At 38.2% G+C, this 16,863-nt stretch overlaps 1 protein-coding gene across 7 annotated transcripts in view; it reads left to right on the top strand.

The window, feature by feature from the left end:
- Positions 1-16,863, top strand: part of HACE1 (HECT domain and ankyrin repeat containing E3 ubiquitin protein ligase 1) — a 127,315-nt gene that overhangs the window by 27,650 nt on the left and 82,802 nt on the right. For 4 of the 7 annotated variants that reach the window (XM_008007482.3, XM_008007477.3, XM_038001073.2 and 1 more), the window contains one exon: positions 47-178. The exons of the other annotated variants lie outside the window; for them this stretch is intronic. In XM_008007482.3, coding sequence (XP_008005673.3) covers positions 47-178 — 132 coding nt within the window. The remainder of the gene's footprint in view (positions 1-46; positions 179-16,863) is intronic. 7 annotated transcript variants of the gene reach the window in all.

The following is a 16,863-nucleotide window of genomic DNA, read 5'->3' as shown; positions in this document are numbered from 1 at the left end:
ATAAAACACTACTACACAAACGTTAAGTAACTAAATGGCTTCACAGATACACTGGCTGGCTGTGAATGGGCGGACAGAACTACTCCATGACCTTGTGCAGCATGTCAGTGATGTTGATGTTGAGGATGCCATGGGGCAGACAGCACTGCATGTTGCCTGCCAGAACGGTCACAAGACGGTAAGTTCAGCCCTGAGGACTTTAAGCTGCATGTGTTTGTTTTTTAAAATTGAACTCATGAAAAGTTTTTCACTGTGCATGTTTGGGAACATGAAGCATAATAGCAAAACCTTATTTTCTGCATCATATGGACTTTTTATTTTTTGAGACAGGGTCTCACTTTGTTGCCCAGGCTGGAGTGCAATGGTGGTATCCTAGGTCACCGTGGCCTTAAACTCCTGTGCTCAAGTGATCCTCCGACCTCAGCCTCCCGAGTAGCTGGGATTACATGCGTGAACCACTGCACCTGGCCCATATGGACTTCTGATAAATATATTCTGTATGGTTAGAAGAAATAGAAAATAGTGCTTTTGGGCTGGGAGCCGTGGCTCACAGCTGTAATCCCAGCACTTTGGAAGGCTGAGATGGGTGGATCGCTTGAGCTCAGGAGTTCAGCCTGGGCAACATGGCGAAACCCCATCTCTACTAAAAATACAAAAAAATTTAGCTGGGTATGGTGGCATGCACCAGTAGTCTCAGCTATTCCAGAGGCTGAAGTGGGAGAATTGCTTGAGTGCAGGAGTCAGCGGTTGCAATAAGCCAAGACTGTGCCACTATACTCCAGCCTGGGTGACAGAGTGAGAGCCTGTCTCAAACAACAACAACAACAAAAACAGGAAAATAGTGCTTTTATATGTGCTCAAAATATTTGTAATTTGCATTTTGATTTTATTTCCAATTCGTAGGTTTTAATAACCGAATATACTAAATTTTTTAATGTCGTATATTCACATTTAATTTTAACATTTATAATGTTCATTCTGTTCTCAGTTTTAGCAAATAAAACTTCATATTTTATTTTATATTTTGCCATTAAGCCTCAATTTTGAGGATTAGATAGTGAGGAAAGTGAGCAATGACACTGGTTAAATAGTATGAGTCAGGTTATCCTATTTTTCTACTTGCATTGTGTGTGGTCCAAGTAACAGTTGTTTTCTTTCTTTCTTTTTTAAATTTTTTAATTAATTAATTAATTAATTAATTTATTTTTTGAGATGGTGTCTCGCTCTGTCACCCAGGCTGGAGTGCAGTGGTGCGATCTCGGCTCACTGCAGGCTCCACCTCCCGGGTTCACGGCATTCTCTCGCTTCAGACTCCCGAGTGGCTGGGACTACAGGCATGTGCCACCACGCCCCGCTAATTTTTTGTATTTTTAGTAGAGATGGGGTTTCATCGTGTTAGCCAGGATGGTCTCAATCTCCTGACCTCGTGATTCACCTGCCTTGGCCTCCCAAAGTGCTGGGATTACAGGCGTCAGGCACCGTGCCTGGCCTCTTTCTTTCTTTTTCTTTGTTTTTGAGACAGAGTCTCACTCTGTCACCCAGGCTGGAGTGCAGTGGCACCATCTCAGCTTACTGCAACCTCTGCCTCCCAGGTTTAAATGATTCTTGTGCCTTCCAAGTAGCTGGGATTACAGGTGTGCGCCACCACACCGAGCAACTTTTTGTATTTTTAGTAGAGATGGGGTTTTGCCGTGGTGGCCAGGCTGATCTTGAATTCCTGGTCTCAAGTGATCTGCCTGCCTCAGCCTCCCAAAATGCTGGGATTACAGGTGTGAGCCACCATGCCTGGCTATTTCCCTTCTTACTCTAGGTTTCTAAAATCATGCATTTGTTTTAGGACAATGCTCTCCTGTTATTCCTGTGTCCTGACGTTTGGCTTTTGAAATTACTATTTCTCTCTCATTAAGAGACTTTACTGCCTTATATAAAGATTGAAAATTAAGATTTTAGATTGAGTTTCTGCTTTGCTATAATTTTCTACCCTGTTTATGTTTTTAATTTTTTTTTTTTTTCTTTTTAACATTTAGCATTATTGGTAATAGAATGTACAGGTGTGTGCCAGTAGTCTCAGCTACTTGGGAGGCTGAGGTGGAGAGGTCAAGATTAGGTAGAGAGATCCCTTTAGCCCAGGAGTTGTGGGTCATACTGTGCTATGCTGGTTGGATGTCCATACTAAATTTGGCATGAATATGGTGACCTCTCAGGATGCCAGATTGCCAGAGAGGTGAACCAGACCAGGTCAGAAACAGCAAGTCAAAACCCCCATGCTGGTCAGTTTGTGGGATCATGTCAGTGAATTGCCACTGCACCTCATCTCTTCAAAAAAAAAAAAAAAAAGCATGTAATTTATTTTCTTGCTGACCATAATAATAACAATGAAACCAACTCAAAGCAACATCTGTACCATTAGCTGCAAGGATACAAAGTTTGTTTATTTATTTTTGTTGCAAACTTTCCGAGTCTTATCTCTTGTTGGGAGAAGGGAGAATTCCTAGTGGAATCTGGACTTTCATCTCTTCAAACACTTTTTCCTTAACCTGATTTCAGGATGTATGATCACAATTCACAGAATATTGGACTTCTTCAAGATAGTAGACAAAGGTTGACATTGTCTTATGTTTAATATGGTGTTGAAAAAGTAGAGGGATATAGGATCCTTTTTCTGTTTCCTGGAATTTTTTCTGAACAACATTGTTCATTTGTATTTTTTGTCTTTTATCATCTGAAAACCAATGCAGTGTTTTCAGGTATATTCTTCTCATTAGTTTTTACTACTTAGAGTCAACATTATTAAATTTAAAAAGTATTCTATATGGGAAAAAAAGATGTGAAATGTCCTAATCTTGAATGACCCAGGTTTTTAAGGCACTGTTGCGTATTAGAGAATGAGTCTAGCCAATAGCTCTCAGAGGACAGAAGAGCACCTACTTTAATATAAACACCCTTTGCTATAACGGATGAGCAGAGTGTCATTTACTAAGACTTGCATACCCTACCTGTTGCCCAGGAACTTGGATAGGAAAATACTGGGATTCAGATTAGAAAAAGATCTGTAAAAGCTAATTTTAGCTGCTTTGAACCAGTACAGAAGCAAGAATTACTAAGAAAACCTTGTTCAAAACATGTGCATTACAGGCTGCATTAAAAATTTAGAATTGCCTTCTGAAGTTACTGAAAATTAGGTGGTATAAGTATAATATACTCCATATGGTTTACAACCTAAAGCAAATGTGGTAAAGTAATGGAGAATTCCTCATAGTCAGATGCCTTTGAACAATTATATTCTGAGAAGATTTATAGGGAGCCTGACTTCATTGTGGTGATGAGTTTCACAGAATGAGATTTTGCAGACAGAGTAGAGGAGGAAGGGTAGAAAAAGTCATGTTGACTTGTGGTTGGTTGTAATGGCCAACGGGATTCATAATAGTTGGTAAATTATAGTTACCCGTAATGATCATATACAGGTAAAGGGAATGCTTAGGACTGATTGTTTTCTGAATCGTTATCTACGATGATCATATAAATGTAAAGGGAATGCTTAGCACTAATTATTTTCTCAATCATTGTATGTATCTTTATTCCTTTTTCAATTAGGATAAAAGGGAATCTTGAAAAATTAGTCTATTTCTTTGCCTCCTGGCTGAACTATAGTTCTACAAATCTGTGTTCATAGTTGTGCTAATACTGCCTATTTCAGAATTACTCATGTATTTCTGGGACACATTCACATCTCAGTGTATAAGCATTAATTGTTTTATCTTGAGTTTGATGTGATTTACTGGGCTATGAAATATGATGTTATTATAGGATAAGGATTACTGATTTATTAAAAACCATTTGTATTTCTTTCCATAAGTTGAACACTGAGTGTGTAATTCTTTGTCAGGTATCCTAGTGACTCAGTGGCAAGTCAGTATGGCCTTTTTGTTGTCTCAGTAGCCACTTCTTGCATAAATTCTTTCAAAAGTCTTCAGAACTGATGTCCATGTAGACCTATACCAGTGCATGTAAGTTTCAGTATTTTATTTTTAAGCCTAGGAGCTTACATAATTCTGATTATATATGTTTTATAGAATAAAATAGAAAACTTTAAATGGGGAAGAAACTCCATTAAGAAATAAAGCACAGCAGCTCTTTTCACAGAGGCATGGGTGATAAATCCTCTGAAATTCACCTTCTCATCTCATTTTAGAGTAAATCTGAGGAGTGCATGAAAACATTTTGAGCAACTAGCTAAGCACCCTTAAACTTTGTAGATTATATAGCTAAATGCTATATTATTGCTTTGGTGACAAGTGCTTTTTCAAATTTATATTACATTTTTTAAGAATAAAAGATTTGGAAGAAAGATTCATTTTTGTCATAACTAAGAAATTGAGTAATCTTAATTATGATTTCATATAGATGCAGCTTTGCATTAGCGGTAAACATGATAAAGGTCTCATTTTCCTCTTGTTGGAAGGAAGTGGTTTGGGCGGTTGAAGAGTGCACTCTTTTTTGTCATTGTAGCATAATAGCACCGTGATTTTAAACTACTTCTATCCCTATTTAATAATGATCAGATGAAAGGAATCATAACAACTTCTTAATTATTTTTATATAACTTTTCTTAGATCAACTGTTAAACTCCATTCTTAGCTGTATAATATCAGAATTCTGGTATGTCTTTGGATATTAATTTCAAAAAATTTCAAAATTTGGTTATTCAACTGGAGATGATATAATTTTACTGGTGATATAGTTAAGGAAAATGTTGTGAACACTTTGGAAGGCATTTAACAGCAGTAATAACTACTGCTCTTATGATTGTTATTAATATGCATGATGTGATTCTGTAAAAGTACACAGATCAGTATCTAGACCCTTTATTCATTTATGCTTATACAAGAAGCTGGGCCTTGTTGATTTTTAATTTCAGTTTTAGAAAGTTGAGTAAAACCTAACACTGTTCTCTGTAGGTATAATTTATTAATACTCTTTGGACCATAAATTAAACCTAGTTTTTGGTAACTTTTTCTTTAAGATTTATAAATGTGTTGAATTGCCAAAAATGATTAACTATAGTCTTCTCAGAATAACGTGGATTTAGAAACCGTAGAGAACTGTCAAATAGTTCAGTCTAAAATTCTGTAAGTTAGATTACATGGCAGGATTAGTTAGGGACTAATTTGTAATTTATTTAAAAATAAATTTCATTTTTATCAGAATAAGCCTTATTAAGTTTTCGTAACTAAATACAAAGCTTCACAAACAATAGAAAATGATAGTTGAACCCTTAGTATAATAGACTATATTAGATAGAACTGACTGCATTTTTTTACTAAAATCATAGATTTGTTAAGGAACAGTGCTCAACCCTACATTCAGTCAGCTCTCTTGGTGTCTTTAGCCAGCTTCCAAGGTTTTCATCCATTACTGGACAGCCATGCAAACTTAATTGAAAACATTTTCCAGACATTAATTGGATTCAGCCTTGAGGCATAAAGGTAGGTAGCCTAACATTTCAGAGTATATTTCTAGGGTCAGAGTAATTGTATTTATTCTAATGCTAGAATTCTCCTTTAATCGTTTCTAAGAAGTTGAAGCAAATAGTAGAAAGTGCTCTTACCACCGTTACTTTTATAACACAACTGGATGATAATGATTTTTACTGGATACATTGTAAGAGTTCAAAGTTCTTAATACGTGAAAGTGGACAGGTTTCTAGAAAAGATGTGTGTAAACCAGTCACTGATTAGTGAGTAGGGAGTTTTACTTAGTGTATAAGTTATTTGTGCATTGCCATAACTCATGTCATCAGAATTATTTTTAATTAAAAAATTAAGTGAGGACACTTTGTTGTTTGGTCTCCTTTTAGCTGGTGATAATACCACAACTTTGATTTTTACTTAGAGTTTTACTATTGAATATCTATTCCTTTTTACTTTGATCAGTGTTTTGAGAGTTGACATTGATAAAGTAGGGCTGCCCTGGATTTCTTGCTTTGTAATTTATCAGTGTATTGGGCACAGGTGGTCTTGGTTAGTCACTGCCTTCAATTAAATGACTTGAGGTTGACCTACACATTAGGTTTGTACGTTCATTTTACTCAGGATATTGTTTTATCACTTGAAAGGTTATGAAGTCTGTTGAAATATGTCATTTCTTCTTAAGGCTCTCTTGAAGGCCATATGAAAATCCCCTATGCTTTTCTTTTTCGGTTCCTCCACAATAGTTTCTTATTCTGTAAGGAGGAGGGAATCCCATTCTAGATAATCAATGACTAGAATAGTTTTTTGGTGGGTAGAGAAGGGGCAGAATTGGGCCGGGAATTTGCAATTCTGAATTTTTTAAAAAGTGTATTTTGTCGATCCAATTTTAGGCATATAGTTCTTAAAATTATGTATATTAATGTAGTGTAGCTCTTAAAATTATGTATATTAACTTGAAAAATACATAGGTAATCAGCTATCAGTCACATATTTATGTTGGCATGCTTTTACATGTTTACATTTAGTAAATTGTAAGCTACTGCACTTAATTTTAGCAAGTAAATGAGAAGCTATATAATTTTAAAAATAGAAGCTGTGACCATCATTGTAAATCACAATTGTTAGGTTTTTTGGACTTCATGGCTTATAGATCAGTGCAGTTTTCACAAAAGTATTTGTGGGATTTTAGGGGCAAGAAATTTGCTAAAATGAATTGAATCCAAATCATAGAAAATCCTGATTTATTTTTCTGGATAGCACTGATCACCATCTAGTACATTACAAATTTTGTTTATTTATATCTTGTCACTTTATCTTCCGTTTCCACTATATACTTCATGAAGGCAGGTTTTTTTGTCTGTTTTGTTCATTGTTTGAACTCGAGTATCTAAAGTAGGGCATAGCACATAATTTAGAGCAGTGGTCCCTAACCTTTTTGGCACTAGGGACCAGTTTCGTGGAAGACAAGTTTTCCACAGTTAGAAGTCGGGGGTATGGTTTCGGGATGAAACTGTTCTAGTTCATATGGAACTTACGCCTGAATCTTTCATGGGCAGCTCACGATAGAGTTCATGCTCCTATGAGAATCAAATGTTAGTTCTGATCAGACAGGAGGCAGAGCTCAGACAGTGATGTTCACGTGCCTGCCACTCACCTCCTGCTGTGTGGCCTGGTTCCTAACAGCCTGGGGATTGGGGACCCCTGATTTAGAGTAGTGATTTAACACACTATCTAGAGGAGGGCATAGTACATAATGGGTATAGATTTTTGTTTGAAAGATGGAGGAAACTGGTGGACAGTGTCCAGGTTCTTGACATTTTGAACAAAGAATTGGACAAAGTGCACAAACAAGTAAAGAATGAAGCATCAAAAGCAGGTATTTATTGAAAACAAGTACACTCCACAGGGTGGGAATTGGCCCGAGCAGCTGCTCAAGGGTTTGGATACAGAATCTTCTGGGGTCTAAATACCCTATATACGTTTCCCATTGGCCACTTGGCATTCACCTCATGTAAATGAAATGGTGGCCTGCAATCAATCAGAGGTCACACCCCTATGCAAACATCTGATTGGTTGTGGGAAGCAACCCATCAGAGGCTAAAGTGAAGTTAGGAAGTTGCACTTCTGTGCAATTGAAGACTTGGCCCTCAGTCTGATTGGTTGCACTTAGCTACCTTCAGTTAGTCTGACTGGTTGCTATGTGCAGCCAATCAGAGGTTGGTTGCTATGTGCAACCAATCAGAGGCTGAAGTGAAGTTACAGAGTTACACTCCTATGCAAACATCTGATTGGTTGCTTTTTGCAATCTATCAGTGGTACTTTCAGTTTCCCATCTGCCTCGCAAAAGAGGTGGGGGTTTGAAAAAGGGAGTAGTCTCTGGTCCTTTTGTTACTTAGGCGTGGAAAGTTAGGGTTTTCCTTTCAATTTATTTCTGGAAAGTCAAGGTGAAATGGCCTTAGGTTCCCTGCCTCCAGACCCTATTCTTCTGCCTCAAAACCACTCAAATGCAGTATCATTTTGATCAATATATTCTGCCATTTTCTTTGCATTTCTAAATGTTTGTCACTTTTTTCCTTTTATATCTTTAAGTGCAGTATATATTGATAGTGCTGATTGTTACAAGAGGTTGTATCCATTTGTATCTATTGCTGAAAATATCTCCTTTTGAGAATCCTTAGGGATTTTAAAAGTTTAATCTAGAATTTATTCTCTTGAATTATGTTGTGCCTTATGCTTTGATACAATTTAAAACTCTCAGGTAGTGTTGTTTCTTCGAGAACTTTTATGTATTTATTTTAACTTAATAAATGCTTAGAGTACTTTTTCTTCTACCTAAGTTTTAACCTTTGGGCACACATGAACAGTTTTCACATAGTTCAAAACATTGATTATTTTGTAGCACTTTGGAAGAGTGTATGTGGAGTCTTGAAACTCCGTTGTTAAATTCCAGTTGTTAAGACCAGGCAATAAATACCTCATTACAGTTCTATATACCTATTTGTCATTCATGATATCTCAATATCGTATGTGTGTGTTGTCAACAAGAAAATAATTTGTTATTGTGGTTAGACCTTTTGCTTTACCACTGAAATATTGTTTCTCTGGATTATTTGAGAATGAGAATCCATTTTGCACACTAGTGTATGTCCAATTAAGGAGTAGTAAGAGACTCAGGAGGGCTCACCCTCTGAACAAGGCTCAGTAGAAACAGCCAGAATAGTCATAGGATGGGTTAGATAAGTGTTAACAGCCTCTGTCCCCTCGCCTAACACTAATTAGACCTTCCTTATTCTCCTTACTACTCATCACTGTGCAGTCTGCTAATTGTTGAGGTGAGTACATTTTAAGTTCCTTCTGTACTTGAATTATCTTTACTTGCTGTCCTCAGAGAAATGACTGGAGAGTTTTTTAAAACTGTGATTCAGATTGTGACTTTCTAGCAGCTTTTCTTATTACGCCATTTAATCAATAATTGACTGAATTTTGCATTTTCCTTTCCCTTCCTGTTTAGAGCTTTTTCAAAAAGAAAACAGCAAGCAAACATCTTTTTTTGGTTAAGTCACACAGATAGATGACTTTGCACTCATTTCAGTGCTGCAAGGCAATTTTTTATTCTTTCAAATTCCTTTATACATTTTTATCCTTATTCTAAGGGAAGTAGGTTTTTCTGTTTTTTTTATTTTTATTTTTTATCGGGGGGTTGGAGGAACATTTTATCTGCAAGTGCAGCTATTGAAAACTTTACTAAAAATATGTTTCTTTTAATAGTTGCATATTTTGAGGATCTTAATTGGGCTTTTTTTTTTAAAAAAATAGAAAAGTAGAAAGATTTATGAATGGAAAATAAAATACTGGAACAAGTAACTTCCAATTTGTTTTATTTTTTTTTTTTGAGACAGTCTCTCTCTGTTGCCTAGGCTGGAGCAATGGCATGATCTTGGCTCACTGCAACCTCTGCCTCCCGGGTTCAAGCGATTCTCCTACGTCAGCCTCTGAAGTAGGTGGGATCACAGGCACCCGCCACCATGCCCAGCTAATTTTTGTATTTTTGATAGAGACGGTGTTTCACCATGTTGGCCAGGCTGGTCTTGAACTCCTGACCTCAGGTGATTCACCCGGCCTCCCAAAGTGCTAGGATTGTAGGTGTGAATCATCGCGCCCAGCCTCCAATTTTTTAATCAAGTGTTTCTCTCTCTTAAAAAAAATTAATGTCTTTGTAGGATATATTAAAAGCCATGGCAAGAACCACAATTACTTTTTTCACCAACCACATACAAGGTTTATATTGTAAATCACGCTTTTTTTCTAAGACTTGCTTCAAATTTATCTCACCAGTTTGTTGAGAACAGTAGAGGAATATGTTAGTCTAATGGCTAAATTGTTTTTATATTGTAAGCTCTACAGTATAAATAGAAATACAGAAGCACTATAAAAAAATATGGTTAAGAATACCATTACTTTTTTTTTTTGGAGACAGAGTACAGGCTGGAGTGCAGTGGTGCGATCTCCGCTCATTGCAACCTCTGCCTCCTGGGTTCAAGCAATTCTTCTGCCTCAGCCTCCTAAGTAGCTGGGATTACAGATATGCACCATCACACCAGGCTAATTTTTGTATTTTTAGTAGAGACAGGGTTTCACCATGTTGGCCAGGCTGGTCTTGAACTTCCGACCTCAAGTGATCTGACTGCCTCTGCTTCCCAAAGTGCTAGGATTACAGGTGTGAGCCACCACGCTCGGCCTACTTTTTAATTTTTTATTTATTTAGAGATAGGGTTTCACTCTGTTGAACTGGATGGAGTGTAGTGGTGCGATCATAGCTCACTGTAACCTTGACCTCCTGGGCTCAAGTGATTCTTCTGCCTCAGCCTCCCGAGTAGCTAGGGCTACGAGCACACACCACCACACCTGGCTTTTTTTTTTTTTTTTTTTTTTTGGAGACAGGCTGGAGTGCAGTGGTGCGATCTCGGCTCACTTCAAGCTCTGCCTCCTGTGTTCATGCCATTCTCCTGGCTCAGCCTCCTGAGTAGCTGGGACTAGAGGCGCCTGCCACCGCACCTGGATAAATTTTGTATTTTTTTTTTAGTAGAGACAGGGTTTCACCGTGTTAGCCAGGATGGTATTGATCTCCTGACCTTGTGATCCGCCCACCTCAGCCTCCCAAAGTGCTGGGATTACAGGCGTGAGCCACCATGCCCGGCCCACGCCTGGATAATTTTTAAAAAAATTTATAACTTTCTTTTTTAGAGATGGTGGTCTCACTGTGTTGCCCAGATTGGTCTTGAACTCCTGGCCTCGAGCAGTCCTCCCACTTTGGCCTCCCAAAGCCTTGTGATTACAGGCATAAAAATAGCATTACTTTAAAACCATACACAAGTAGCTGTCTAGGTACTTAAGCTTTATTCTGTAATAGTTATTTAGTAGGGAGTTACTAGATTATCTGTGATTAATGTAGTTTATGAAGATATGTCAGATTAGGCATAATACTATTTAGTAATCTGATCTGAATTCAGAAGAATTATAATGCCTATGTTTTGATCAGTAGAGTAGTGATTATGAACATGGACTTGGGTTTGAATCCCTGCTTCACTGTTTGTGTGTTGGGGTACAGATTACATGACCTCTTTGACACTCAGTTTTGTGCTTATAAAAGTGAAGAGAATATCACCTTTCTCACAAGATGCATTAAATGAAATGGTAAATGCTTATTAGCACACTGGGTACATATTAGTGTTATTTACATTATATCATTACATAGTTTTTAACATTATAATTTATATAAATGTATAGTATATTTTGTTAAAATTCCTTTATTACAGTTTCTGGATCGCTAGGTTTTAATTGCGTATTGATATATATTTTCAGTGTATTGGCTTTCATCTCTCCTGAGCCAGTTGAGAGTTGAAGACTTATTTTCTATAATTTCTTTTTTTTTTTTTTTTAACTTTTAAGTTCAGGGGTACAAGTATAGGTTTGATACATAGGCAAACTTGTGTCATGGGGCTTTGTTGTAGAGATTATTTCATCACGTAGGTATTAAGCCTAGTATACATTAGTTATTTTGCCTCATCCTTTCCCTCCTCCCACTCTCTACCCCTTTGAAAGGCCTCAGTGTATATTGTTCCCCTCTGTATCCATGTGTTCTCATCATTGAGCTCCCACTTATTAGAGAGAACATATGGTATTTGGTTTTCTGTTCCTGTGTTAGTTTGTGAAAGATAATGACCTGCAGCTCCATTCATGTCCCTGAAAAGGACATTGTCACGTTCTTTTTTTATGGCTGCATAGTATTCTATGGTATATGTGTACCTCATTTTCTTGATCCAGTCTACCATCAGTGGGCATTTAGGTTGATTCCACGTCTTTGCTATTGTGAATAGTGCAGCAGTGAACAAATGTGTGCATATGTCTTTATAAAAGAATGATTTATATTTCTTTTGGGTTTATACCCAGTAATGGGATTGCTGGGTCAAATGGTATTTCTGTCCTTAGGTCTTTGAGGAATCACCATACTGTCCTCTATAATGGCTGAAGTAATTTACTCCCACCAACAGTGTATAAGCCTTCCTTTTTCTCTACAACCTTGCCAGCATCTGTTGTTTTTTGACTTTTTTTTTTTTTTTGAGATGGAGTCTCGCTCTGTCGCCCAGGCTGGAGTGCAGTGGTGCCATCTTGGCTCACTGCAAGCTCCGCCTCCCGGGTTCACGCCATTCTCCTGTCTCAGCCTCCCAATTAGCTGGGACTACAGGCGCCCACCACCATGCCCGACTAATTTTTTTGTATGTTTTGGTAGAGACGGGGTTTCACCGTGTTAGCTGGGATGGTCTCGATCTCCTGACCTCGTGATCCGCCGGCCTCGGCCTCCCAAAGTGCTGGGATTACAGGTGTGAGCCACCACTCCCAGCCGTTTTTTGACTTTTTAATAATACCCATTCTTACTGGTGTGAGATGGTATCTCATTGTGGTTTTGATTTGCATTTCTCTAATCCGTGATGTTGAGCTTTTCTTTCATGTGATTTTTGGCCACATATATGTCTTCTTTTGAGAAGTGTTTGTTCATGTCCTTTGCCCACTTTTTAATGGGGTTGTTGTTTTTTGTAAATTTAAATTCCTTGTAGATGGTGGATATTAGACTTTTGTCAGATGCATAGTTTGCAGAAATTTTCTCTTGTTCTGTAGGTTTTCTGTTTATTCTGATGATAGCTTTTTTTGCTATGCAGAAACTCTTTAGTTTAATTAGATCCCAGCTTTTCAGTTTTTACTTTTGTTCCAATTGCTTTTGGCATCTTTGTCAGGAAATCTTTGCCCATGCCTAAGTCCTGAATGGTATTGCCTACATTGTTTTCCAGGGTTTTATGGTTTTGAGTTTTGCTTTTTTTTTTTTTTTTTTTTGAGACAGAGTCTCGCTTTGTTGCCCAGACTGGAGTGCAGTGGCACGATCTCGGCTCACTGCAACCTCCACCTCCCGGATTCAAGTGATTCTTCTGCCCCAGCCTCCTGAGTAGCTGGGATTACAGGTGCGTGCCACCACGCCTGGCTAATTTTTGTACTGTTAGTAGAGACGGGGTTTCACCATGTTGATCAGGCTGATCTCGAACTTTTGACCTCATGATCTACCTGCCTCTGCTTTCCAAAGTACTGGGATTATAAGCGTGAGCCACTGTACCTGGCCTGGGTTTTACATTTAAGTCTTTAATCCATCTTGAGTTAATTTTTGTGTATGATGTAAGGAAGGGGTTCAGTTTCAGTTGTTTAACTATAGCTAACCAGTTATTCCAACACCATTTATTGAATAGGGAATTCCTTTCCCCATTGCTTGTTTTTGTCAGGTTTAGTGGAAGATCAGATAGTTGTCAGGGTGCGGTCTTATCTGTGGGTTTTCTGTTCTGTTTCATTGGTTTATGTGTCTGTTTTTGTATCAGTACCATACTGTTTTGCTCACTATATGTCCCTGTAGTATAGTTTAAAGTTGGGTAGTGTGATGCCTCCAACTTTTCTTTCTGCTTAGGATTGCCTTGTCTATTTGGGCTCTTTTTTGGTTTCATATGAATTTTAAAATAGTTTTCTCTAGTTCTGTGAAGTACATCAATTGTGGTTTAATAGGAATAGCATTGAATCTATATAAATTGCTTTGGGCAGTATAGCCATTTTACTGATGATTCTTCCTGTCCGTGAGCCTGGGATGTTTTTCCATTTGTTTGTATCATCTCTGATGAGTGGTTTGTAGTTCTCCTTGTAGAGATCTTTCACCTCCCTAGTCAGTTGTATTCCTAGTTATTTTATTCTTTTTGTGGCAGTTGTGAATGGGAGTTCATTCCTGACTTGCCCTCAGCTTGACTCTTAGTGTATAGGAATGCTAGTGATTTTTCCACATTGATTTTTGTATTCTGAGGCTTTGTTGAGATTGTTAATTGGCTTAAGTAGCTTTTGGGCTGAGACTGTGGGATTTTCTAAATCTAGTGTTATGTCATCTGCAAACAGGGATAGTTTGACTTCTTTTCTTCCTATTTGTTTGGCCTTTTGTTTTTTTCTCTTGCTGATTGCCCTGGCCAGAACTTCCAATACTACATTGAATAGGAGTGGTGAGAGACAGCATCCTTGTCTTATGTTGGTTTTCAAGGTAATGCTTCCAGCTTTTGCCCATTAATTATGACACTGGCTCTGAGTTTGTCATAGATGGTTCGTGTTATTTTGAGCTATGTTCCTTAAATACCTAGTTTATTGAAAGTTTAAAAAAAACACATACACACAAATGGATGTTGAATTTTATCAAAAGCCTTTTCTGCATCTGTTGAGATACGTGGTTTTTGTCTTTATTTCTGCTTATGTGCTGAATCACATTTATCGATTTGTGTATATTGAACCAACCTTGCATCCTTGGGACATTTTCTTTTTTTTGTTGTATCTCTGCCAGGTTTTGGTATCAGGATAATGCTGACTTCATAGAATGAGTTAGGGAGTAGTCCCTTCTCAATTTTTTGGAATAGTTTGAATGGGAATGGTAGCAGCTTTTCTTTGTATATCTGGTGGAATTCAGCTGTGAATTCTTCTGGTCCTGGGTTTTTTTTTGGTTGGCAGGCTTATTTTCTATAATTTTTATAACAGTAGGGAACACTGTTGCTACTCTCCATCTTACTTCTATTTTGGGACCTTACAGACACCGCTTCTAGGTCAATGATCAGAGGAAAGCCATGATTAGAAGTCCCACATAGTCCTCTTATAAAATAGTGACCGAAATACTTGTTTTTCTTATATTTGTAAGCTATACTTCACTACTTGTTTTCAGTTTAGAGGAATTACATAGATAATAATGTAGTTTTATATAACAGTGTTTTTATTACATAGATTATAGAATTAATGTTGAGATAGAAGTAAATTTAAATAGACATGTGAATACTATGTCTTAAAAATATTTTATTAGTATTAAAATCTTCTAATAAGGATGCTAGTCCTTTGAACCACCCTTCCTCTTTGTCAAGCCATGATCACCAGAGGCAACAATTTTCAACTTTTTAAACTTTTCCTTTAGTACGTATTTCCAAATGATAAACTTCCGTGACTCTTTCTTAGTTTATGACTTTTAGATATTATTTAATCATTTCTTGTTATGGTAAATGATTTATAAGTTTTGATTAGACAATATTGGTTATATATAGTTAAAGTATTATTTACTGCTCAGTCAATACTGTAATAACGTTCTTTTTTGAGGATGACTATTTTTCTTGAATAATTGACTTTGCTCAATTTTCTTTGTATGGATCAGCATTTCTTCATCTATATGCTCCTATAAAATATCTCTTCATACTCTCTTCTACAAAGACAGATTCATTAGATAGTTTGTCAGTAACATCTTTTTTTCTCCTCCATATGTTAGTTCATTTTCACCTGATACAAAGAAGTACCTGAGTCTGGGTAATTGAAGAAGAAAAGAGTTTTAATTGACTCACAGTTCTGTAGGCTTAACAGGAAGCATGACTGGAAGGCCTCAGGAAACTTACAATCATGGTGGAAGATGAAGGGGAATCAGGCAGCTTCTTCACATGGCAGCAGGAGACAGAGTGTGTGAGGGGGGCATGCCACACACTTTTAAACCTACAGATCTTGTGAGAACTCATTCACTAGCACAAGAGCAGCAAGGGAGAAATCCGCCCCCATGATCCAGTCACCTCCCACCAGGCCCCTCTTCCAATTTGACATGAGATTTAGCGGGGACACAAATCCAAACCATATCATTCCACCCCAACCCCTCCCAAATCTCATGTTCTTCTCACGTTGGAAAATACAATTTCCCTTCTCAACAGTCCTCCAGTCTTAACTCATTTCAGCATTAAGTCAGAAGTCCACAGTTCAAAGTCTCATCTGAGACAGATAAGTCCCTTCTGCCTATAAGCCTGTAAAATCAAAAACAAATTAGTTACTTCCAAGATACAGTGAGGGTACAGGAATTGAGTGAATGCTCCAAGTGGGAGAAATTGGCCAAAACACAGAGGCTATAGGCCCCATGCAAGTGTGAAACCTAGCAGGGCTGTTGTTAAATCTTAAAACTCCAAAATAATTTCCTTTGATTCTGTGTCTTATATCCGGGGCACACTGATGCATGGGTTAGGATCCTGAGGCCTTGGGTAGCTCCGCCCCTGTGACTCAGCAGGGTACAGCCCCCTAGATTTCTTTCACAGGCTGACGTTGAGTACCTGTGGCTTTTTCAGGTGCACAGTGCAAGCTGTCAGTGGGTCTCCTATTCTTGGGTCTGGAGGGTGGTGACCCTCTTCTCACAGCTCTACTAGGCAGTGCTCCGGTGGGGATTCAGTGTGAGGGGTTCTAACTCCACATTTCCCGTCTGCACTGCCCTACTAGAGGTTCTCCATGGGGGCTCTACTCCTGTAGCAGACTTTTGCCTGGGTAGCCGGGCATTTCCATACATCCTGTGAAATCTAGGCAGAGGTTCCAAAACATCGTCTCTTGCCTTCTGTGCACACCTGCAGGCCCAACACCACATGGAAGCTTTAAGGCTTGGGCTTGCACCCTCTAAAGCAGTGACCTGAGCTGTACCTTGGCCCCCTTTAGCCATGGCTGGAGCTGGCACTGGAGCATTTAGGATGCAGAGTCCTGAAGCTGCTCAGAGCAGTGGGGCCCTGGGTCTGGCCTGTGAAGCCATTTTTCCCTCCTAGGCCTCCAGGCCTCTGATGTGTGGGGCTGCACTGAAGGTCTGTGACATGCCCTGGAGATGTTTTTCCTGTTGTCTTGGTTATTAACTTTCAACTCCTTATTACTTATGTACACTTCTGCACCTGGCTTGAATTTCTCCCCAGAAAATGGGTTTTTCTTTTCTACTGCCTGATCAGGCTGCACGTTTTCCATACGTTTATGCTCTATCTTTTTTTTTTTTTTTTTTTTG

This window comes from Chlorocebus sabaeus, chromosome 13 (assembly GCF_047675955.1).
Source record: "Chlorocebus sabaeus isolate Y175 chromosome 13, mChlSab1.0.hap1, whole genome shotgun sequence".
Classification (NCBI taxonomy): domain Eukaryota; kingdom Metazoa; phylum Chordata; class Mammalia; order Primates; family Cercopithecidae; genus Chlorocebus; species Chlorocebus sabaeus.
This window is presented reverse-complemented; position numbering and strand designations above follow the sequence as displayed.